The sequence below is a fragment of the Eretmochelys imbricata genome, chromosome 9 (assembly GCF_965152235.1).
Source record: "Eretmochelys imbricata isolate rEreImb1 chromosome 9, rEreImb1.hap1, whole genome shotgun sequence".
In the NCBI taxonomy this organism is placed as follows: Eukaryota; Metazoa; Chordata; order Testudines; family Cheloniidae; genus Eretmochelys; species Eretmochelys imbricata.
In genome coordinates, this window is record NC_135580.1 from 36,083,012 (window position 1) to 36,109,431 (window position 26,420).

At 41.4% G+C, this 26,420-nt stretch overlaps 1 protein-coding gene across 6 annotated transcripts in view; it reads left to right on the plus strand.

The window, feature by feature from the left end:
• The window catches only part of DOCK10 (dedicator of cytokinesis 10), a 252,846-nt gene that overhangs the window by 49,070 nt on the left and 177,356 nt on the right, over positions 1–26,420 (plus strand). Inside the window, exon 1 of one of the 6 annotated variants that reach the window (XM_077827345.1) lies at positions 26,024–26,239. The exons of the other annotated variants lie outside the window; for them this stretch is intronic. Coding sequence (XP_077683471.1) covers positions 26,135–26,239 — 105 coding nt within the window. The 5' untranslated portion in view covers positions 26,024–26,134. Of the gene's footprint in view, positions 1–26,023; positions 26,240–26,420 lie in introns of those variants that run through there. 6 annotated transcript variants of the gene reach the window in all.

The following is a 26,420-nucleotide window of genomic DNA, read 5'->3' on the forward strand; positions in this document are numbered from 1 at the left end:
AAAAGAGAGAGGAAGAGAAAAAGAAGGCAGAAAAATGAAAGAGAACCTCTCTTTATGAAGTTCATTTATTGCCCATCAACTGACAAGGTCCTCTCGGTTCCTCAGCTCATGATGACTTTCACTTGAACATTTGATTCTTATTTATTATTTGTATTATGGTAACACCTAGAGCCTAGCTCCAACAGTGCTAGGCACTGCACCCACATAAAAACATGGTCTGTGCCTCAAAGGGCATACATTTTCAGTATAAGATGAGAGACAGCAGGATACAACAAGCAGACAAGGGAAACACAAGGTAACAGTGAGATAATTGTAAGTGTAATGGTCTGTGACCACTGTTTACCAACTGCCTAGTCATTGACATGAGCTTTATCACATTCACAGCAGAGGATTCTAGCATTCTAGTCATTACAGAAGACCAGTCTGATGTCTTTGTTGACTGATTTTTTCAATTTATATTAGTCTGAAATCCTGATTAGATGGATTATTAATCATTGTCTTAGATGTATCCCTAAAGGTACTTATATCTGGGAAATGGTATAAATGAGACAAGAAAAACAGAAAGAACTGCCTGATGGCTGAGGATATAACCTTGTCTCTGAACCTGAACAGAATCCTGGAGCCACAGGAAATGAGCATCCAGTGACCACTCAGGAGTTGTATGAATTGATTCAGTGTGATCAGTGGCTCAGCACTTAGAAGTCTATCACATTAATTCATACATCTTAGGAGTATATCCCATTGATGACCTCACTGCAATTCACTATGAAATCAACAATGTGCTTGTGTGGGTGTGAGCTTAAAAAAATCAGCACAGAATATAAACAATCATAAACAGTATGTGTGTAAGGGGAAAAACAAAAAAAGAAGAGACTCAAGCAAAGGAAAAAGTACTAAAAAGGAATGAATACCTCTCTGTATGTAGATTTTATTTAGAACTATGCAAATCAGTTGGTAGGTAAAGTGTTTAGAAAGGGAGGGGTAACATTTGGGGAGAAATTTTGCTTCGAAAGCACATGACTGAAAAGACCTTGAATTTTGCCTCCTGGATTGCTCTTTGTCTTTTCTGATGATACATGCTGTTGTATTTGTGACAGCTGATGGAATAAGAACAAAGGTTGATATTTGTTGAGGATACAATGGTTTTTCTCAATGTCCAGTTATACCCAAGCCAATAAGTTTTGTACTTTTATCAACATACTATGACTTGAACTCAGCAATAGCAAAATAATCATACTTAACTCCTGTATAGCATTTTTCATCCCTTGATCTCAATGCACTTTGAAAAGCAAGGGAAGTATCATTATTCCCCTTTGTATACATGGACAAACAGAGAGGTTTGAAGTGACTTTCCCAAGTATGCAGTATGGGTCAGTGGCAGATACAGGTCAGATTCGGCTCTCTGTTACACAGGTGACAATCTGGAGAAAGTCTGTTGGGACAGATTCTCATCTCACTTGCATTGATATAAATCGGTAGTAACTCCATGGATGTCAGTGGAACTGTATATCTATAAAACCAGTGAGAGTGAGATGAGAGTCAGGCCCAGTATGTTTTCACAGGGTCTGGAGACAGAGCCTTGTTGTGTGTCTGAAATGTAACTCGACAAAAGTGTTCTTCAGGTTCTGTTGCATAATACTTATTAATTTACATGTAAATTTTAATCTGTTGTGCACTTATCATTGCATCATATGTAGGCATTTACTTAATTAAAACCAATATAGTATCTGTACACCCTATAATAATTACCATCAATAGGTGCCCATCCCTACACATAATTTCAAGATTCCCAACCATAATTCAGTATTAAGCAAACCCTTGGCCAAATAGAGGAGACTAGCACATTGTTCTGAAGGTCAGTAATCTAGGTTCTACTGGATGCCAACTCCGTGTGACAGAAAAGCTGTCTTTTAATTAGCCAAATTCTCTAGGGCTTGAGAGATCAAAATCAACAGTGCAAATAAAATATATATTATTTTTCCTTTTAGGGGTAAACTTTCATGTTTATCTTGATTTGTGAACACATTTGACATTTTCCTTTATGCTTTAGGTATAGGCAGGGCTTAAATTCAGCTGGAGTCCTCCAGAGTAGAGCTTCAGTAAATATTTTCAAACCCATGAGAGCCCCAGCAAGCCTCATGGGGAAGAAGCCCCAAGCCTTAGGGCTCTAGAAAATATTCTGTGAGAATTTAATCCATGGATATAGGGCCTTATCATACTCCAATTGCATACAATGGGAATTTTGCCATGGACTTGAGGAGGAAGCAGGCCTTTACTTTATATAAATTGTTGGCAAAAGAGTTTGGGAGTAGGGGAAGTAATGTAAATGATACATACAATGCATTTGTCCCATGAAAAGTTACTCTCCAACAGTACTATTGTCGGATTCCTTGATTATTGCTTTTCAGAGACTTTTTTCATGTAACAAATGATCTACACGCTCAGTGATGATTTCTCAACCTACTGAGTTCAGTAGGCTTGCACAGTTGTAATTGGTTGGAACTTAACAAACAATTCTGTTGATGGTGGATGAGAAGGTATAGAATCCATCTCACTCAGTCTGAGCTGGGTTGGGTATGCTGTGTTAAAAGAAGTAAACTTCTTTTGCCAGTGTAGTCAGTAAGAATTGTTGAACAAGTGCAGGGAGTAGTAAGAAGTAAGTAAGTAAGTAACTCAGTAAGAAGTAGCCATTTTTACATAGTCACTTTTCAAAGTAAGGTGCATTTTCATTCTCCACAGCACTGTAATTCTGCTTAAAGGGTGCATATTGTCTGAAAAGTGACTGTTCACTCAGTTCTGAGCAGATCTTCTACTTTGGATATCACTAATTATACCTCTGATAACTTCAGTGACACATTTATTATTTATTTATTTATTTATTTTCTCCTTCTGTTAGACCTGCACAGACAGTTCTAATACAACAGAATGAACTGGATTTTATTCTGGCTTGCACACTTATGGAATTGTTAACTGAATTTTGGTGGTGGAATATTAAATGTGTGTGTTCAGAAAGCTAGAGTTGAATAAGCAAAGCATCCTCCCACAGGGCAAAGAAGAGCCTGTCTCTTGTTTGTGAGAGGTAACTTATCTATTATTAAGCAATATGCAGTTGTACAATGGAGGCAGAAATTAAGGGAACAGAGAAAAGTCTGTGGCAGTATCAGCCTGCAAAAGCAACAATGTTTAACTAAGGGTGCTGTGCTTAAGCAATTTGTAATAGTATAATATGTTGCATACATATGGTAATTCACAGGTCTGAAATGCTCTTCAATAAATAATTTTAAATAATTTGTTCTCCATAATGTCCCTGTAAGATAAGATTGTTTGTTCTATTACCCCAATTTTACAAATGGGGAAATTGAGACAAAGTAAAGTGACTTGTGCAAGGCTACGCAGCAAGAAGGTTGTAGAGATGGGAACAAAATTCAGGATTTCCTGACTTTGATCATTTGTAGCCACATATTTCTCTGTTCTTCCCAGAGCCTCACATTGTGAACACATTTATACACAAATATGTTCACATGCGTGTTTGAGCTACTTATCTGGACCACCGTCTCTGATTCCTTGTCAACAATTCTGTCTGACTCTAGTTCCAATAAGCTATAAAAGAGATTGAATTCTCTAGTTGCTCTTCAGATTCATCTCTTGATTTGCCAGTCCATGAGTTCATGTCTTCTGAGGCTGCAAAGCTACACAAGTGCATGTAGAGAGAATGGATGCAAGGAAGGAGATTCCCATGGAGGATGTCCTGGACCCTTGGACTTGGGGGAATGAGTACTCTTTTGACCCTGACATGTTACTTCACATAGGACCCACCCAAACGAAACTACCCAAGAAGGCAATTCCTGCATTGATGTTTGTTCTCTCTCTTGTTCGTATAACAATTTCATGTAAACCAGTGGGCCGATATTCCCTGAGGACCAACTATGGGTAGAATTTCTTTTCTCGCAGTAAAGAGGTAGATATAGATGTAAATGTTAAGACAGAGACACACTAGTCAGAAATAATCACAAATATTTTTCCTGCAGTCTCTAATATTCCCAAATCTCCATAATAATAAATTAAAGAATCCATCTTTTCTTGGTGCAAAGAGGCAGAATCATTGGCTTCAGCAGATGGACCCAGATTTACACTTCAGTAGATAAAGCAGTGACCCTAAGATCAATAGATAGAATCTGAACTCAGGAGTTCTACAATGTGAAATTGACTATGTTGTATATCTTCCTAGATTCAAAAGTCTGTGCTAGTGCATTATTTTACCCTATTGTACCATGGAGATTCTGTTGTTTCCTATTAAATATATACCATTACCATTGTTAATACATCGTTAGCAGTATGGCTTAAAGATTTTAACTGAAGCAATGTTTTGCTGGTAGTCTATTTTTTGGCAAAACAAAGCCATTTCACCCTTCTCCTATTAGACCAAAACCAAACCAAAATCTGAGTTTCAACTTATCGCTTGATGGCTTTTATTTTGTGGCTAATGTACTCCCTTGCCTCCTCAATCTCTTTTCCGAGAAATCTATTGGCAAATTTTACTTCCAGGGGTAAGTACTAAGAGTAAAACTCAGCCTAACAGCAGCCTGCAGTAAACAAGTCCAGCTTTTAGAAAAGTCTCTGGGCCAAAGTGACAAACTAGTATAACTTAATTTGAACTGATTTGACACTCTATGCAAAATGAGTGTAACTGGATGGCATTCAGGTACCAAACTGATGGGTGTGTTCTACAAACCTAGGCAAGTGAATATTTTACAAGACAAGAGGGTGCAGCAGGAAAAGCAACTGACAAAGAGGATGTAAAGTAGAGAAGCACTTCCCCCACCATCGCCTCTGCCCAGATTTAATTTACTCCCTGTACCATCAGAGCTCCCAGTCTCCATTTCTATTCACTAAAAAAGCCTGAAGTTGATTCAAATAGAATGCAAAGTAAATGTATGTTGTTCTGCACACCCTCAGAATGCCATAGCAATGCCAGTTTGACTACTTTGCCATATCCATTCACATCCATTTCCTGACCAATGTACTGTATGCCCAATACATATGTCACACCAGCGTTTATACCACTGCTTGACTTTGGCTCAATTTTTTATCTTGTTTCTACCAATGTAAATGCAGACTAGCTTGAGTAGAGTTCTGCTGGATTTAAATGTATATAAATGACTCTGTCCCAAAGTCTCTGGTTGCACACATGGGTGTGTTGACTTAACTTGGAAACAAGTAAGCACTGTAAGAGATCTAATGCACGAGCACTGTAAAGAGAAATGAACTATCTGAAAAAGCCAGCCATTGGCAGGGAAGGGGTGGGGAAAAGAGAGAGAGACAGAAAGAGATCAAGAGGCAAAGGAGAGCTGATTGAGGAGAAAGAGGGAAGTCAAGTGTAAAATACTTTTTTCTTCTCATCTCAAATAAAACTGGTATGTTGCTGTTAAAATATATATTTGTAAAATTTACTTTTTAATCACTGGCTCTCATTACTTTGTCTTGATGCAGCAAGATGTTCCAATCAATGACATGGCTTTTTTTCTTCTTTTTCTACCTGGAAGATGCTTGGGGCTTTTTTTTTTTTTTTTTTAAAAGGCCTATTCTTCCCTTCTTCCCCCCCCTCGCCCTCCCCCCCCCCCCCAGAAAAAAGCCTTGATTGCTGGATAAATATTTATCCAGCTCACTCTTGGTTAGGTTAGAAAACTGAAGGAAGGGAGTGTGCCAAAGCTCTTCCTGCTGTTCCAGGTTCAGATACAGTTTTTCTTCATCATCAAGCAATCGCAACTCACAGGGCTTGATTCTGGTCTCTGCTATACCCATGTAAATCCATAATAGCTCCATCAAAGTCACCAGTGTGGCTTATTTCAGAATCTGGCCCCATGCAAATGGCCACTGCTCTTGGAAGACTGGTAGATTAATCAACAAACAATTACTCTCCCAATTTTCTAGCTGACCCCCATCAAATGAATGGCTTCTAATGCCTGTAGAAGTTGCACCTTATTAAGTACCCTTCCTAGCAGCCATAATTTTGACCAGAGGAGTAGGGGAAAATGACAATGTCTCCTGCAGGAACCTTCCTCCCTGTCTTTGCACAACAACATCCTCTAAACAGTTCCAGGGTTCATTCTTATAAGAACGGAAAAAGGGTGGTTGGTGTGTGTGGGGGGTGGAGGGAATGGAAGAGGAGGTAGAGGGGTCAGATTTTGCTGTTGATCAAGTTTAGGTACTGAATGGCTGAGGGATAAAGTGGTGATTGGATATAGAGATTTTCACCTGTAGATCATTGGTTCAGATCTGACCTAGGCTGGGATACTCACTGAAAGGCATTAACTCTTGATGGCCACTGGTGTGTTATAGTAATGATAAGGTACATTTTGGGCCTGTTAACCTTGACTGTGTCCCTAATATGTGCTCCTAAAAACTGATTTGAAATCTTTTCTAACATTTTACGATTGTGATCTATTATTTAATCCAAAGCACATATTGACAATGATTAATTTGATTGTTTGTTTACTGTATATAGTGTTATACTAATTTAATATCCAATGAAAAATAACCATATTACAGCGTTTTCAGACTTGCTGATGTCTCCAGGATCACTCTGAAACAGTATAAAACATCTTTATAAAACATCTATTTTCTGTTTCCTCTTCCTTCTCTCTGTCTGCCATCTATCACACCCTATTTTTTTCCCATTACTTTTGGTATTTTCTTGAAAGTACAGAGCCAAATTCTGTTCTCAACTACACTGGTATAAATGCAGCCAAATTTACCCTGGGGCTAGGCTTTTGTAATACAGCAGTGGTCTGGTCATAGGATTCTTATACATTTCTCTCAAGAATGGAACAATTAAAGGAGGTAGAATGGAAAATAGATGTGTTCCTACCTCAGACCAAAACACAGGGCCGCTATCATACAGAACGGTGCATATAATAATTTGAATAGTCTGCTTGACTGTATCAGGGGACTGTTTTGTACAGCACCTAGCACAATGGGATATTGATTCATGACTAGGACTCCTAGGCACTATGATAATACAAATAATAAGTAATAACCTCAGAGGTCAGCTATAAAACTAGCCTATTAGGAGTTGAAGATCATGCCGCTCACCGTTTTCCTTGGCTTTTCTGTAAGGTCTTGGGTTTGATCTATGACCTTGATGTCATCAGGATTTTTGTTTGGTCTAAAGGTAATGTACAGGGGAACACTTTTTTGGTACATATGAAGGAATTATTTCATTTACAAGGATAAACTCAGTTAGTAGAAATAATTTTTAAAAAGTAACTTGCTTGCTCAGGATATCCCCTTTGAGATGTTCCCCCTTAGTATATAATATCTGCAAACATGTTTCAGCAGTGTGTATAGCAGAACTTGGGCCACATCTGCCCTTTGGTACACCCCATTGCAATCGGTTGTGTAGGAGTGACTAAGGGTGGAAATGAGCCCAGTAGCTCTAATCTTTTGAAACTTAATGTAAGGGGACTGTTGTCCCCTTACTAACATTCAGTGGGAGTGTTTTAGTTTCTAGCTCCCAGTACTAAAGGGGGAAGGGTCAATGGGGAATCAGGACCCTGAGACTGACAGCCCCAGAAACAATGGGGAGAGGCCAATCCTCCAGGTCAGCGTGAATGGCAGGGCGGGCAGGCTAATCAGGAGGCCAGGGAGGTCCTGTCCTCTGTGTGAGCTGGAATCGCCTGGGTCAGACAGAGTGGGGCCGAGCTAAGGAGAAAGTAGGGGCCCAAGCTAAGCTGTGGAGCAGAGCTGTGCCAGATACAGAGTGAGCAGACCCTGTCCTGGGAGCAGAGCTGCAGCCCCAAAGCCAGAGGCACAGCCCAGAGAGAGCAGACTTGCCCTGGGAGGAGAGCTGCAGCAACCAGAGCCAGAGGGGCCAGAAAGCAGGTCAGTGCTGGGAGCAGAGTCACAGAAGCAGCCTGCAGAGCAGACCTGTCCTGGGAGAAGAGCTGTAGCAACCAGAGCCAGAGGGGCCAAAGCAGCAGCCCAGGGAGCTGGAGGCAGAGCAGCAGCAGCGCTGAGACAGAGTGGTGGAGCCTGAGCAGTCCAGAGCTGGATGCAGTGAGCAGCTGCGGAGAGCAAGGGGGGCCCTGGGCAGCGGGCCCAGCACAGGGAGACACCTCAGCCAAGAGGCTCTGCAGGCCAGGCTTGGATCGTAACCCCGACAGGGCGGGCACAACGCTGGGAAGAAGGGTCTTACCACTTAGAGCCTGAGAGCGTGTGGCCACCACCAAAGCAAGTGTCCAACCCACAGCATCCCTGCAGCACAGTCAGGGCCTGAGAAGAAGGCCTGGGACTTACAAGGAGCAGACTGTGATGTGCCCTGACATTCCAGAGACACTGTTTGTGATGTTCCCTGCCACAGAGCGGGGTGATGTGTTTCCTTTAACCATTCCCATTTTCCTTATTTTTTTTAAAATTAATTGTTGATTAAATAACTTGCATTTGCTTCAAATTGTATGTAACAATCACTGGGTCAGAGAAGTGCCCAGTGCAGAGAGAGTACCCCGGAGTGGGGACACCCTAGCCCCTGTCCTAGGTGACCACAGCAAGGTTGGGGATCGAGCCCCCCAGGAATCCTGGGCCCAGCCTTGTTGGGGTTACGAGGACCCTGCCAGACAGGAGAGTGGAAGGGGAGCCCTCAAGGGCAGGGAGGCCTCTGGGTAAAGGAGGTGGGACCGAGGACTCAGATCCTTTTGCTAGCCCACTTCACCGGGGTAGTGCAGAAGCCATAAAAGTTCCCCACAAGAGCGGGACTATTCCCCCACTTACATTAAGGACAGGTTCCTAAGTGAGGGATAACAACTAAGCTAACTCATCTCTCCTCCTCCTTTATTTCCAGTGCTGCAATGACCCCAGTTCTTTCCCTGGCTTTCACTCCACCCTTCAACATGCTTAAGGAGCTTTTGTTCATCCCCCTTGGGCACCCACAGCTCCCTAGAAACACCAGGCACCAACATAGAGCATCCAGTCCCCTGTTCTCCATTCATCTGCCAAGTGGCCTCTAAGCATGCATTTGCTCTGTAACCCTGCTACACTAGGGTTGTTGAAGCTACTCTCAGCCACCTACCACCAGCAGGTTCTCAGCATTAAGCCGGAGAGTAAAACAGGGTCCCCGAGGAAGTAAGGTGGACAAAGCATGAGCCTGGAGACAGGTTCTGCCAGGAGTGGTACTGCCTACCCTGACCTCAGAACCCTCACCTCTTCTCAGCACAACGTCTGCTATGGGCTTCCTCTCGTCTTTTGGAACTGGCCAGGTAAAAAGAGTAAAGTTCCTTGTAACTGGGCAATCCCTAAGAGTTAAAGACATAGAATACTACAGGAAATGTTCATTAAACACAGTTTATTTCAGCAAGCACTTTTTAAACTGAACATGAGCAGACAATAGGAAAGAATATTTCCTAGCAGAGCCAGTTCTGATATTCGCAAAAAGAAAAGGAGTACTTGTGGCACCTTAGAGACTAACAAATTTGTTAGTCTCTAAGGTGCCACAAGTACTCCCCATTTCTTTTTGTGAACACAGACTAACACGGCTGCTACTCTGAAACCTCAGTTCTGATATTGGCTTTGTTTGTGAAGTCTCTGCAGACTTTACAATATTTACAATATTTACAAATGTATTTGCTACTCACAATTGTTTGGCAGAACATATTTCAGCCTGTGGCTTGCAGGGTGGATTGATTTAAATCATGGCTATTTAAATCAGGAATTTAAATCATGATTTAAGTCACCACGTGGAAAGCCTTGATTTAAATCATCAATTTTAATTAACTTTTCCATTTGTACTTCAGTTATTTTCTAAAGAATGGTGCATTCTCATTGGTTGGCTATAACCATCACCATATGTAGATTTAAAACTAAATAGAACCTTTACACTAGATTTGGTACATCTTTTTGCCACCAGTTTGGATACACTATAACTACATACATTTATTTAAGCAATTAAATGGCTTATTATTTTCAGATTCTTATTACTTGTACATTTTTAGTATGTCAGAAAATGGTGAATGATATATTGCTTATTATTAGATAATTTGTATCAAGCTGCATTGGGATGATAACTGCATTAGAATGGCTAATTAAACACACAAAACAGCATATAAATTTTATTTTTTGTAAACAGAACAATCCTAAAATACAGTATATGACATATTGTGCCATATTTGTAAAGTTTGACCTCAAAAGTTAGATGTTTTTTTCTCTGATTCCTTCTTTATAGAGATAAACGGCCTTTAACTAAGAGTTTTTGATAAAGGCTCATGGATTCAGCGTACTTATTTTTAATTTAAATGCTTTAAGAGATTATAATAAGGTTAGGCCTTAACATATTTTGTATTGAATTCAGATTTCATTTTGAACAGGTTTATTTTTAAATTTAAATAGCAAAATAATAAAATCTGAGTTAAATAAAAAATCTGAGATTTTAAATTTTTTTAAAATAAAATAATTGATTTTTGTCCAGCCTGATGGATTGTTGATGAACTGTTTGCTTTGCGTATGTCTTCAGCTCTTTATTGTTAACTCCTTGTATTGTGTGATTGTGTATTGTGTGCACCTAAGTTGCATGGCTTTGTTTCCACTGATTGCATGACAGAACCTTTATTAATAAGGGCAAGGACCTGCGGTGTGACTAATGAATATAGCCATAACTGTGTGTAAACAGCCTTGAACATGGGTTTTCACATGTAGAACACTTATTCATCGAACACTGATACAAACAGAAAACAATCTGCAGGAATATTTGTGAGCAAGTGAACAAAAAATGGTGCACACAGTAAAACTGAAGAGTTATTTGTAAATAGTACAAATGGTTTGAGAAAGTGCTCAGTTCTAATCTTTATGCAGTAGATCATTATTCATATTAGAAACACTGTAGGACACACCAATTCATAGTATAAAGCTGATGTCTGAGCCATGTGTTAACATCCTTGCTTTTGTCAGTGTGAGTGATACTGTTCACATTTAGTGCAGTTTATTTTTAAATTTATGTATATTTTAAATGTTTGTTCATTAAACAAAAAAGACATGTTTTGACAAACAAACAAAAATTTCCCCCAAAATGTCTGAGAGGTGAGTTGAATTTGTACCAACTCCCAAGGAGAATTTTTACACAGTATTTTTAAACTGCCAAAAACTATTGCATGCTTCAGTCATTTATGGATTCATAGATATTAAGGTCAGAAGGGACCATTATGATCATCTAGTTCGACCTCCTGCACAACGCAGCCCACAGAATCTCACCCACCCACTCCTGCCTGTCAGTTTTCCTTTTAAAAACAAAATTGAAAGCAGTTTAGAGTTATACAAATATGGTAAAGCATTCCAGCCTGGTGATCTTGTACATTATCTGATACATATTTAAGAGACAAGGAGATTTCTTGGGAAGGATTTGTTCCTAGGCTGAGACTATATTTGCTTAGTTTAGCACACAAAAGGGAACAGACTGGGAAAGAACTGCAAGCAGGCTCTGCTTTAGTAACTATCCACATCCCTTGCTAATGTAAGGGGACTGTTGCCCCCTTACTAACATTCAGTGGGGGTGTTTTAGTTGCTAGCTCCCAGTACTTAAAGGGGGAAGGAGTCAATGGGGAATCAGGGCCCTGAGACTGACAGTCCCTAAGAGCAATGGGGAAAGGCCAATCCTCCAGGTCAGCGTGAATGACAGGGCGGGCAGGCTAATCAGGGAGTCAGGAGGCCAGGGAGGTCCTGTCCTCCATGTGAGAGACAGAGTGGGGCCGAGCTAAGGAGAAAGCAGGGGCTCAAGCTGAGCTGGGAGCAGAGCTGCAGCCCCAAAGCCAGAGGCACAGCCCAGAGAGAGCAGACTTGCCCTGGGAGCAGAGGTGGAGCAACCAGAGCTAGAGGGGCCAGAAGAGCAGCCCACGAAGCAGGTCAATGCTGGGAGCAGAGTCACAGAAGCAGCCTGTAGAGCAGACCTGTCCTGGGAGCAGAGCTGTAGCAACCAGAGGCAGAGGGGCCAAAGAAGCAGCCCAGGGAGCTGGAGGCAGAGCAGCAGCAGTGCTGAGGCAGACTGGAGCTGGGGCTGGAGCAGTCCGGAGTCGGGTGTCATGAGCAGCTGAGGAGAGCGAGGGGAACTCTGGGCAGTGGGCCCAGCACAGGGAGACACCTCAGCCAGGAGGCTCTGCAGGCCAGACTCGTGCGTGCAGATTGCTAACCATGACAGGGCGGGGGCAATGCTGGGAAGAAGGGCCCTGCCACCTAGAGCCTGAGAGCGTGTGGCCGCCACCAGAGCGAGTGTCCAACCCACAGCATCCCTGCAGCACAGCCAGAGCCTGAGAAGAAGGCCTGGGACTTACAAGGAGCAGATTGTGAAGTGCCCTGACATTCCAGAGACACTGTTTGTGATGTTCCCTACCACAGAGCAGGGTGATGTGTTTCCTTTAACCTTTCCCATTTTCCCTTTTTCTTTTTAAAATTAATTGTTGATTAAATAACTTTTAACTTGTATGTAATGGTCAGTGGGTCAGAGAAGTGCCCAGTGCAGAGAGAGTACCCCGGAGTGGGGACACCCTAGCCCCTGTCCTAAGTGACCACAGCAGGGTTGGGGATCGAGCCCCTCAGGAATCCTGGGCCCAACCTTGTTTGGGTTACGAGGACTCTGCCAGACAGGAGAGTGGAAGGGGAGCCCTCAAGGGCAGGGAGGCAACTGGGTAAAGGAAGTGGGAGTGAGAATTCAGATCCTTTCGCTAGCCCAGTTCACTGGGGTAGTGCAGAAGCCAGGAAAGTTCCCCACAATAGCGGGACTGTTCCCCTGCTTACACTGGCACTTGTTTCTGGTAGATGCAGGATGTATTTGTAGAGAATCAGAAGTTAACCGCTTAGCTTCTGAGCTCCTGACGCTCCCTCCTTTGTTGTGTTTAAATGCTGTTTCATTGAAATCATCAACAGTATGTTCCATGTTGCAGTACTGGTTGAATGGATTAATTGGACTGACATGGTACATAACCCAGCTAGCTGGGTAGAGCCAGATTGTCCCTGTCCCCAGTGTAGGTGTGTGGGGGTATGTCAAGGTTCCTTCCCCACTCTGAACTCTAGGGTACAGATGTGGGGACCTGCATGAAAGACTCCCTAAGCTTATTCTTACCAGTTTAGGTTAAAAACTTCCTCAAGGTACAAACTTTGCCTTGTCCTTGAACCCTATGCTGTCACCACCAAGCATGTTAAACAAAGAACCAGGAAAGAGCCCACTTGGAGATGTCTTCCCCCTAAAATATACCCCCAAGTCCTACACCCCCTTTCCTGGGGAAGGCTTGATAAAAATCTTCACCAATTTGTACAGGTGAACACAGACCCAAACCTTTGGATCATAAGAACAATGAAAAAACAATCAGGTTCTTAAAAGAAGAATTTTAATTAAAGAAAAGGTAAAAGAATCACCTCTGTAAAATCAGGATGGTAAATACCTTACAGGGTAATCAGATTCAAAACATAGAGAATCCCTTTAGGCAAAACCTTAAGTTACAAAAAGACACAAAAACAGGAATATACATTCCATTCAGCACAGCTATTTACCAGCCATTAAACAAAAGAAATCTAACGCATTTCTAGCTAGATTACTTACTAACTTTTTACAGGAGTTCTGAGCTGCATTCCTGATCTGTTCCCAGCAAAAGCGTCACACAGACAGACCCTTTGCCGCACCGCCCCCCCCCCCCACTTTGAAAGTATCTTGTCTCCTCATTGGTCATTTTGGTCAGGTGCCAGCGAGGTTATCCTAGTTTCTTAACCCTTTACAGGTGAAAGGGGTTTTTTCTCTGGCCAGGAGGGATTTTATAGCACTGGGGACAGAAAGGTGGTTACCCTTCCCTTTATATTTATGACAGGGTAGGATGATTAAGGCTCAAGAGGAAAGGATCATCTTTGTGCACGCCACACAACGGGAAGATTCCCTTTGGAGAAAATCATCCCCAGGAAGGTGGGGAGGAAACACGGCTGTGGTTCTACCCTCTGTCAGCCCCCAGCAGGCTTGGGCTGGAGCACCTAGAGGAGCAGGTTTGCCTCTTGAGTTGTCCTTGGGGCTGCAGGGATCTGTGGAGGCCTTTAGTAAGGGTAAATTCCACAATCTAGCCCTTAATGCTCAGTGTAACATTCATTCTTTTCCTTTCCTAGCTTTTGAAATATTATTGCACTTTGTTGTATCCTCTTGCCTGTTTTCACCTGTACTTCATTGGCTCTACTCACATAATGCTTTCAGGATCAGGCTAATAGTTTGCAAAGTATGTTTATGAAGAGCTAATAAAGGTGTCAGTTGTAAAGCAAAACAAAACTGTATAGCACGTTCGCTGTGAATGCCATGATAGAAGAGCTCTTTGGAATGATACTAGGAAGTTACCTTCCTATAAGAAATAAAACCACATGATATTAACATTACCAGCACTGGACAATATATCTCTTACCTCTTGGAGCTGAAGTGAAATGTTGGCTGAGATTCACATGCGTAGTTCTATGTGCAAACTGGTGGGAATGTGTAGCAAAAATCCCAGAAAACCCATAGCTGATAAAAGTACCCTCGCCTGCATTGTAACTGAAAACAGATCTACCTAATACAAAGAAAAGGAACAAGGAAATGGATGTTCTGCTAGTTTCGCTTCCCAGGTCTAGGCATCTCAGGTTGAGTAACTAGGTCCACCGTAAATTCTTGCTGGGGTGTCGCTCGGTTTGGGGGGTGATGGGAGGGAGTATTCAGAGCCTAATGGTAGGAGATCAGGAGAAACCTAATAGGCAGAGCTGGGTTCAGCCCTACATGTTACTTCGCACAAGGCCCCACAAAACTAGGGCCAGTTCTGGGGTACAGGATTTCCTCTGTTCCTGTCTGTCTCTTCCAGCCTTTCTTCATGTTCATAAATAAATAACTAACTACTTCATCAGTGATTTGAAAAAAAAACACCACCCATTTATCACAAATATCTATTAGGGTTCCCAGTTATCAGCTTCTAATCCCAGCTAAGCCATAAAATGACCCCCCATCCAGAGCTGATGAGCCATTAATAAATCCAGGTGACTGAAACTTTAGTTGTAGTATTACAGTAATGCCGACAGGCCACCGTGGCAGCTGGGGGCATGTTGGGCTAGGCACTGTTACAAGCACATAGCAAGAGAGTCCTTGCCTTTAAGAGCTTATGGTTTAAGCACCCAAAGGATGGGACAGGAAACGGAAGTGAAGTGACGTGTCGTAGGTTGTACAGTGGCAGCGCCAAGAATAGAACACTGGTCTTTTGACTCCCAGTCCAGCGCTGTGTACACTGGCCCAAACTGGTTCTGCCTCCAGACCCGTGCAGACCATCTAGAAGAGGAGAGGGCTAAGAGAGCATTTTGTTTTGAATTCCTTTCCCCTTGCTGCGCACTAAACTAAATTAATGCAAATCTTACTAGCAGGACTTCACATTCATTCCTTATGTAGTAAAAGAAAAAGGGAGTCCATCACAGCCGCTTTTGAAATTCCTAATCTTTTTATATGTCTGCCAAAATCACATTATGAGCTGGGTATTTCAGAGTATCCAAAGGATAGATTATCACGTGTGGTCTATTTCCACTGAGCTGCTCAGAATAGACCCAGGAGCTGTGAGGATATGCACATATGTGTCTGGGGCCACAAGAATGCAATATTTAACAGAGTAGCTGTCAGGCACAGCAACACAGACTTGTGCACATAGTACAGTATAAGGAGAGAGACCAGTTTAGTGGTTAAGAACAAAGCAGTCAAGGGGATCCCATGGTCTAATCCTGACAGAGCTACTGATAGACTGTATATGACCTTGGCCAAGTTGCTTGACCTCCTCCTGCTTCAATCATGCCAGCTGGGAAATTGAGTAAAAATGTGGAATTTCTCTGTAAACCAGATGTTGTGTTTGAGCTGAGCTTTTCTGGGCAAATAAACAAAGAAAAACAATTCTTTTTGTAACTGACAATAGACATCAATGGCACACATTAGAACCACCGCGTGCAGTGGAAGCCAGAAACTGCAAACAGCATCATGTCTGGAAATAGTAAACAAAGATGATTAAATTATTTAATGGCCTCTTATGGCCCTTCATCATTATTTGTGTTTTGTTATCAAGACATGACTCCAGCCCTACTCTATGAAAACAAGAGTAATTTTTTTTAAGATTTCCCAATGGAGTAAACTAAAGAAGAAATTAAAGTAATTGCTTATTTTGTTTTTATCTGAATCAGCAGGATTAAATGGCTAATGGAAGGTTTATGTTCACTGCCCCGATTCCTGATGTATGAAAGCTGGGAAAGAATTCTGTTTGTTTAGGGGGAATAATACAGCCCAGTTTTGATGCAACGTACTTAGGGGCACTAGGGGCCAAAGCCGATGAAATAGTGTATTTTGTCTGTGCTGCTGGACAGCATAGCAGAGAACCCACATATAGAGACTCCACACCCCCAACTTGGAACCAAGGGCTGCTGTACAATGTCACCTCCCTTCCCCCCACCCCCATTGCTACTACTCCTGAGAGATGTGGGAAGGAGTGCTGGTGGTGAAAAAAGAGAGTTGGGGCCAGATTCTCTTCTCTCCTCTCACTAGTTTTATGGACATATAAATCCATTGACTTCATTGGAGCTACTCTTTGTTGGCACCAGTGCAAATGAAAGGAGAATCAGGGGCGAGGAGTAGCAGATGAACATATCATGCACCCCTTGGGTGCAGGTGGATTTCCAACATGGAAATCTGCCCAGAAGTTGCAGCTGATCAGACCAACAGTATCTTCCATTGCAACCTCACTCCAAGATGCATCTGATAGCGAGTTGCAGCGTAACAGCAAGGTTGCTATGAATGACATGCTGAAAAGGGGAAATAGGAGCAGCAGATAGCTGTGCATCCGTTACTAGCCTCCCAAGATCCGCATGGATGTAGGGACTGCTCCTTCCACACACAGCTGACCATGCTTCCCAAATGGGAGAACTGGGAGGAATTTTTATGAGTAGAAACTTGGAAAACCAATGAAGGGGTAGCAGGTGGCTCAGGATGTACTAACAGCAAGCGCCCATGAATGCTGTTCAGGCGGTTTGAGGTTGTGTGTGTGTGTGTACTGTAAGACCCATTAAGCACTCTATGTGAAATCAAACACATGACTGACAAAATATCCTCACCAAGACCTCCCTCTTCCTCTCCCCTCAGAAGGAAGTTTCAACCAGGAAGGAGTCCCATGGACTCTGACTGTGAACAAAGAAGCTGGCAAGTGCAACCCATTGAAAGCTCATGACGCCACTACTTCCACGAGAGGGTGTGTCTTCACCTTTCATGCAGTGGACAGAAATAGAGGAACCTTTCACATATTTGTTCTGCATGAGATACACTAATACCTGTGGCATGAAGCGAAGATAAAAGCACAGTGAAAAGAACAGTTGGAATCAGTGCACTGTCAGCCTCAGAAGAAAAGAGATGGATTGACATAGCTGGAGCTGGTGACCTCAGGAGCCAATGTCTGGAAAGGCACATTAGCAGAGCCCTGGCAGATATTATAAAAGAGACTTGTGTTTTCCTTTCATGGCTGTTTGTTGCAGAGATCACACTGCCTTGGAGAGCTTACCTTGTGTGCTAATGTCACAGTTATCATGATGAATTCTCAGCCCTCCATGTGGTCAGAGCTAGTTTTACAGATTTGTAGAGCAAGTGAAAGAATGAGCTTGTTTAACTCTTCAGCTGGACTGATCACATGCTTAAAGTTAAGCAAATGCTTAAGTGCTTGGTTAGATCAGAGCCTGGGTGCTCAACAGGAACACGTCCTATTTGCCTGGCAAATGTCAGCTTTGTGCACCATGCTGATTCGGTGCTAGAGCAGTTCTGAAAAAAGTTGTTTGTTTTAATAATGAGGTAGGGTTTTTTCACTCTTCCTGTTCTCGAAAATGGTAGAACTGTTTTTTCCTCAGTAAAAACATGCTTTCGGACAAACACTAACTTGGAACATTTCAGCCCCAAAGGTGACACTTTTGTAAAGTTTTGAGCACCTGAAGACAAATGGTTAGAATAGAAAGAACTATGCAACTTAAATTGCAATAGCTGCTTCTTCTCCTGCTGTAATGTTTGGTTTACCTGTTTAAGGAGGAGATCTTGACAAGCATGGTGTTCCCATTGGTGCATTCACAAACCACTAATGAGCTGTTAACATGTTCAACATCATGAAGAGACAGATAATAGTGGTCTTTGGCAAAGAAAGATTAATGTCTGACTTCTGATACGATATCTTTCTCTCTGGATTTTTGGCATTTAGACCATGGAATCTGTGTGAGGTGTATGACATCGATCATAATTAATTTCTTAGTAGTGCTCTGACAAATCTCTGAAGGGATGACAAATTTATATCTGATATGATTCTGTCAGTCCAATTGCATGACCTACTTTTAGCAATGTTGCATTGTTGGAGCACGCAGGATCAGATGAACAATAATTATGTGCTTCTGAATTGAAAATGAAAGCAAAGATGATGAATGTAAACAGCAATAGCAGTGTATATTTATGTAGTTTATCGGCTAATGCAACCTATACACTATTATCCAGATTATCATTCTCAGTTTCTGAAATATACTAGCACAGCCTTCAGCTCTTGTGACTCCCATGCGGCATCCAATTGTTGGCCAGAAAAGATGGGGGAGCCCAATAGAGTATGTAACACTGAACATCTTGCAGAAGATTGCCAGAGGAATGATCACAATAGCATTAAGTGTCAGACTCTCAAGTCTCCCCACAGGGCTCCATCTTTTGTATTTTTTTAACTTCTTATTGGTTCCTGAGTTCACGTCCACGTGCTGTGAGTGATGGGAAGTGAATTTGCAGCTACTTCTGTTTCCTCTGCAGAAGTCAGAAATTTGGCATGATCTTTGCTATTTAGCTCTTTATTTTTTGTGGCTCATGCAGGAACTGCAACAGATTAGGAAATGCTGCATGCCATTCAAAAGAGACAGAGAATGATTGTGTACTTCTTTTGGTGGAGGAAATAACGGAAGATTTCTGTACAATTAATATAGTTTCAGTGTTGGCCTGATTTTACAGAGGCTATAGTCTATATTCCTTCAGCCAGGCTTCTACATCTCAAGAATTTAAGTAATGTGCTGTTTTGTTTTGTTTTTACCCTGCCGCTTGGCAGCAATTAACATCAGGAAATATAATACTCTGAGTGGATAGATGACTTGGCTTTGGCAAAATAAGCAGTATAAGAGTGAGCAGAAAAGATTCTCCTTTTGATTTAGTCACTGATTTTAAGAGTTAAGTGTTATTCTTATTAGTTATTTTTAGTGGTAGTTATTTTTAAGTAAGCCAATTTAGGTTGATATGGAAGAGAATGAACTCCTCCTCTGTCCACACAACACTGCAACACATGTGGTGGCAGTGCAGCCTTTCACATATCACCTCACGCAGGTTCCTCACCTCTGATGTATGCATGAGAAGGCCTAGAAATGAGAATGGTGTTTAGTCTCCATGTCACTCGGTCATCACCTCTTTGCCAGTTAACGCATTCCCTTCCAATATTTATCACCTTCCCTTACAATTCTTTTCTTTCCTTTATTTACTTTTCTTTTTAAATAGTCCTTCCTTGTTTCTTTCTCTGGGGGAGCATTTTAGAAGTGTGATGTTTTATTATGGTTTTGTATATTGTATTTGGTTTTATTGTGTTGTGAAGAATGTGTGGGGAAAAAAAAGTCCGCATTTTCCAAAGTCCATATCCAATGCATGCATGTGCAAGTTCTTCCTATGGGTGCACAAATCAGGGACACATTTTTAACCTGCTCTATGTTTTATGTGTCAGTATCCTTCTGGGACAAAAGTACTGAGCAGACTGCAATGCTTTCATTCTCCTGACACTTGCTGTGAGTTCTTATCATTGCATGTGAGTTCCAATGAGTCTAAAGAAATTGAGGACTCAGTTTGTTGAAAGTGCCAGCATTGTTACTTGGAGCTAAGGTTACATTATGATTCATTTTTGTAGAATATAGACAGATTATATAGTTTTGGGAGGACAGTATGATTTCAAGTTCAGTACATCAACTATAAGTTTAAATATTTGGCCTAATATCCTTAGAAAGTGTCTTTATATTTGAGATTGTTAACTGAAGATGTGGATCTTTGACACTTAATATTCATATTTCTATAGGGCCACCATCAAAACACTAATGAAACAAAGGACAGCAAAGCACATTGATGGTTCATTTCTGTGTACAGCTACACATGCGCGCATCAGTGCATATCATGAATCCAAACTGAAGTTAATGACAACATGAAATAATTCATAGATGTAGGGGGAAAACAAATTACATCAGATGAAGATTTGAACAGAAACAAAGAAAGAAAGAGAGTTGTTATTTTTTAATTGGAGTTTCATTGAAGATAAAGCAGATCAGATACCAACTGGCCACAAAGCTAAAGAATATATAGCCATTTCCAGAAAAGAAAGAAAGAAAGAAAGAAAGAAAGAAAGAATCACATTGATATCCAGATACTTCATATTGTTAGGTTCATTCTAAACACTGAAAACTTTGAAAATGGTCAGCTAAGACATTGGAGCAGATGCTAGTCAAACACTGAAGTAACTAACTGACATTTCATCATTTCGCTGAATACTTCAACATTCTCTGGAACCCAAATGTCTCAGCCAGATGCAACAGCTCCCAGTTACCAGGCAAGGATCCTGGAAGAGGGAGAACCGCTTGTGGTGATCCAGCCTGTTTAAAAAAAATAGTTGGGGCAACACTGAGGCTTAGTAACATCACTTTGTTACCTGGGGATGCTCATAATACAAATAATAATGTTTACATTGCACTTTATGGTTGTGACTTTTAAAGCAGTTCAGGGGATTTAGCCATATTAATGTATCCAATTTAATAGACATTTAAGCTGATAATTATTTCAAGATCAGTCATTCAGACCTGCACCAGCAGAAATTGGGAAGGTTTCAGAGGCAGAAATGCTCAGTGCAGGAGGAAAGGAACACCTTACAGTGCTGTCTGGTAGCTACTGTCTCTGCCATTTAAGGGCCTGACCTAAAGTCAATAGGAGTCTTCCCTTGGCTCCAGTGGGCTTTGGATGAAGACCTAAAAGAGTGGTGTTGATAGGAGAACCTCTGTAACAATAAGTTCCTTTAGACAAAGGTGAGAGAAGAAGAGGAAATAATAAGGATATCCTTGAGCCCCATGAAGAGTTGCATGGAGCAAACTGCTCTCACCAGCTCTCACCCATCATGGTCCTACTCAGCTACTGGTATATATAAAACAGCTTCCAAAAGTATAAAAACAAGAGAGACTTGTGTAACCCACACCCCTCCTGGGTGTGATGTTCTGTCCCAGCTAGTGGCACTGAGACCACATAAAGAGGGAGAGTTAAATGAGTCTGCTGTACAGCCTTAGCTAACAGCCAGTTGGCTTTTAGCTCATGCGATAGAGGCTCATGCACTAAGCTCCAGAGGTCCCCTGCCTGCTGATGACTGGGATCCGTCAGCCTTACACTTGCACTCTCCAACATCTGCTTGACAGGATCCTACAGAGTGAATCTGTTCCAGAGGGCTGAGAGAAGTCTATTATCATTCTTTCAATAAAAAAAAAAGTTTAACAACTGAATGCTTGCAACAATTATACGGAAACATCAGTTTACTGTTCTATTCGCAACATTAATGTGTGTGGTAATCTAAATGATGTAGTGGTCAAGATCTGTAAAAGTCCAAAGATCTCTAAAGATCCGTAATTTCCTTGATGGTTGTAAGGAACTTGCTGGCTGCCACTGTCAAGATTGAGGAGTAATTAGGATATAATTTACAGTAGATGCCAGGAAAGTTTTATTTTACACTTTTACTAGGAGATAAGATATTACTGGTCCCAATGATATTCCCTATTATAGGTACAGAGAATACCTGCTCAAAACAGCAATGTCTTACCCACCAGAAAAAAGGTAAAAGAAAGATTTTTTTTATTACACCCACCAGCGTACCAGTCCTACTTATATATATTTGTTGTTCCGCCACCTCTTACATGTTTTCTGTTGATTTCTCAGTATTCAGACTGTGGGCTTCTCAGCACAGAGACGGTGCCTTCAGCTATGCATGTAACACTCAAAGCCTGCTGCGGGTGCTACCAGAAATTATAATAAATAATACTGGGAGTCACATAATTGAAGAAAGACAGGAAGATTCTCAATGGGGATAGAAAAATGGGTGTAAGTAGAATAACAAGCAACTTGAACCTAAAATCACCTTTTATTTATGTTGAGGTTCATAGAAGTTCAGTTAACTTCAGGAAGCAGAAGTGACAATATCCCCTGCTGCCCTTGCAGGATCTCCAGCCTGACCAGAATCCGGAAGGATAGGAGAGAGCCTCCAGTTTCTTGTCAGGTCTCCAGTTTCAGTATAGAGACTTTAGAGATTGGATAAAGTTCAAATCTGCATCTTGATTTTGGAATGTTTTTCTGAGCCAAACTAAGGACCAGACTCTGACAGGCCTTTAAATATGTGTGCTGCAGGGGGCGGGAAGTTTGTGACAGATATTGTATCTTTCGGGCCATTAAATATATAAATGATTTATGTATGATTGTGTTCTACTTCTTGGGGTGGGGGTTCCACAGCTCTTTTGGGAATTTAAACAGTGGGAGGTGTCAAAGGCAAGTCACTGCAACTAAACAGCTCTATAGTGGTATCAGCCCCTGGAGGGGTTTATGTGTACTGGTTCAAGCTGGGTTATCCAGAGACTAGAAGACAAAGAAATGGCTTTTGATATAAAAGGATGAGCTTGAAGTGACACAAGGCTTTCTTTCTGATCCAGCAAATGGACAGGACCTTCTGTCCAAGAGGGCCCCAACCATTGTGGCAGGATTGAAAAGACAGCAGCCAGCGAGGCCCAATAAGGCTGAGGGGTAACTTCTGGTAAGCTTTTAGCATGTGTATAGGGACTTTTATTGTTTTTTTTTGTAAATATGTTTTGTCTGTAATGCTTTTACCTTAAGAATAAATGTACTTGCTTAGAAGGAGGTGTGTGGTAACTTGTAACTGCTGGCAATACACTGTTCATAGTCCTCAGAGAAAAAACAATTCAGAGACATTGGTCATCACTCACTTTTCAGGGTGGCGGGCAACAATACTATGCTCATTCCAACCTGGGGCAGTGACTAGAAGTCACATTTTGGCCCAACACTTCTGTCCCTTCTCAGTTTCACTCATCAGTAATGTTCAGCCTATTTTCCTGCAATCAAGCAATAGTGAAAGAGGTCTGAGGAAAGGAAACCTTATGGCCCTTTGGCATGATAAAGTGTTAGAGAAAGTGGTCGATATTCTAAAGAGACTCTGAGAGGAATCTATACCTGAATTAAGTTAATTCAACAGAGCTGAAGTTTCCAGCATTAAATTTAATGTCTGGCAAGGATGTTTTGTCTTGGCAGTTCCATCCACTGTGTCATGTGAGAGGCTGTTAGGAATCAACTAGAGTAAAGTGGTTTGAGAGAAAATAAGGAAGAATTCCAGCTTTGTTAATGTTGTGGTTCTGTATTGTTAGCCACTGGCAATGTCTGCATGTCTTGGCAAAGGACTTCTCTTTTCCATCTCTTACTGCCAGACAGTGAAGACTTTCACTGCTTTGCTTAATGTGTGTACAGTGAAACCTATCTTAAGCGATCATTGGAGAGATCAGCAAAATTCATTTGTTTAATAGAGATGGTCTTCTAATAAAGAAAAAAAAGCAGAATTTTGCTCAGTAGGGGGGAGGGGTGGTCTCTGAAGGCAGGAAGTGGCCTATTAAGAGTGGTCTGTTGTTCAGGTTTCACTGTATTCTAAGTTGTGAAATGTCATAGACAAAAACAAGCAGGCTGATCCAGCTGACATACTGTTTCATAAGGATGTGCTGTAGCAGTTCATCCTTCCAAACGGCCATCAGAAGACAAGAACTCTCACATTTAGCATGGGAATACTGCACATGGGTTACTACTAGAAATATGGAATACTGCAGAGGTTTTGAAAGATGCCTAAAGACATTCAGGAGTTGAAAAGGGTTTGCTGGAAATTGGAAGGAAAACATGGCACTCAGGACAAAGTCACAGGCCTCAGACTATGTGCTGCATGATGACTGTAAAAAATTATAGGAATGTTATTTTTACTGCAGTTTGAAGCTTTTTGAAAAAGGAATGCATAGCTAGCTTTTGCACCCACAACTCAGGAAGAGAGAATAACAGACAGACGTAGCTCAGCCATAGTGAGAATTAAGGAAAACTGCCAATTGTCTTGGATCAAACACATCATTTAAAAAAAAAAAAAAGAGTGACCCATAAAGAGAAACTGTGATGGGAAAATATAGCATGACACATATCCTTAGCTATGGCCAAGCAGTGGTGGTGGAAAAGTGTCCTTTGTGCTCTTCCAGTCCTGGGATATCTATATACTTGTCTAATCCCCTATCTTAGTTTAGAGTAGCTTGACAGCTGCCCTAAATTATATTGCTGCCATTGTCTTCAAGAAGCTGTAGCCTTGGCTTGCTAGAATGTAAGAAGCTCCAAGATCTGGTCCCACCTCCAGTATATCCCCTACCCTGGCAGCAGGGACAGAGATGTTTAGGAGCTGCTATAATGGCTCTATATCACCAGAGGAACCCTGTACTCTGTGATTGATCCTCCTGTGGTTAGCTCTGTGGGCTCTAAACCTGTTTTGTACCAGTAATGCCTATGAAGGGGACTGCAAGTTAATGGACTGAGATAGCTTTTGCGGAAATGGCTATACAGTATATCAGGTAGATCTAATGTGACCTGAGGAGATCATGGGACTGTATGCATCGGTGATACTTCCTATATGGTTACCAAAGCCTTAGATTAATAATGCTTCTATAGAAATGCAGCCTGGATGTTACAGAAAGGTAATCTTTTAGCCTTCCTGTATGTGACCCTGTAGAATTAGAGCTAGATGACCAAATTCTGTTCAGTTAGAATGTTATAAATGCAGAGTAATTCAGATGACACCAAATGGACAGATTCCTTTTTGAAGCCAGCAGAATTACCCTGGATTCAAACTGTTGTTAAAGGGAGAATACGCTTAAAAATCCCAACACAAAAAGGAGGATGTAGAAAGTGTTCTGAGAAGTGTTGTAAATAGGAAAGAGAGAGGGATTTTTTTTTAAATTGAGAGTATTTTCAGAAGATATTTTCTCTTCAATAGTTTTTTTAGACTACATTCTCTGGTAATAAATATTCTTTTATTCAGATATTTTATACATCAGTGGGGAGGAAAAATTAAAGCAGAGATTTCTTGTATTATATCTTACAAGTCAAAAACATAATTTGAACAATCATATATCAAAAATGTCTATAGCTGTCTATTGTCTATAGATGTAACATTTTACAGAGCTTTTCTTCCTCTTATTGGTACCTCATACCGTTGAAAAAGAGGAACTGTTATTCAGATACAAAAAGCGGAGTTTATTTAACCTCAGATGTCTGAAAATGATGACCTAAGTAACTGTTCTCAAAAATGGGAGTTATGGTGGATAGCAAAGAAGATTCTTGTCTTGAGAATAAACTTTTTCGGTTTATTCAGATTGCAAATGCATATGTAACAGCAGCTGCGTCCATACAAGCAGAACTCAGTCAGAGGCAATGCGTAGTGTGTGTGGGGGGGGGTGGGGGGCGTATGGTTATGCAGGGTCACGTGCCCCCTCCCTTGATTTCTGCCAGGGTTTATATGCCCTGCCCTGAACCCTGCTGAAGACCGTCAAAACCTTAAAATTGTGCCCCTGCCCCACTATCGTCTCTGAACTCAGTCATTTTGGCTTTTGACCAATGAAGAGTTTGGCGGGGAGGGGGCTGGGTAAAGGACATAAATGTTTTTTTGGAGGCAAAGATAGACGTTAAGCTGTAATAATTTCTCTACAGCTTCCTATTTCAATCTGCTATAAAGACAAGGTGCTAAGCTTTTATTTATGGCTTAATGAGATACTGTCTTTCCAATAGCAGAATATTACTCACAGGAAGCAATGAGTTATTGCTGGTTTTCTTTTCCTTTCTGTTCAGTTACTGTGGATACAGCATGTGTTAAGTTTTAGACACACTTCCCTCTTGAACAGTCTTCATTCGGGTTGCTGAAGCTGCTGAAGCAAAAAGGTTAAAGGAACACAGTTTTTAAAGAGCGATTTGTTTGCTGCTTGAGTTCCCATTGATACAATGAGCTTTCGAGGGAAAGTTTTCAAAAGGGAGCCCAGTGAACTATGGAGGAAGAGAAGGACTGTTAGGCGAGTAAATCAAGGGGAAATTCACAGATTAAGTTGCGTATGTATATTTATTTATTTTTCTTTTGTCTACTGCTTTTCAAGCCTCGTTAAAAATCACAGGGCATATCCTCGTCAGCAGCCTACTCATGGGTAGTAAGGGGCATGGGATTTGGTCCTTGGTGTCTCCATATGAAAAAAATCAAGGAATGATTGAATGAAATGAAAGCATTGACACCTCA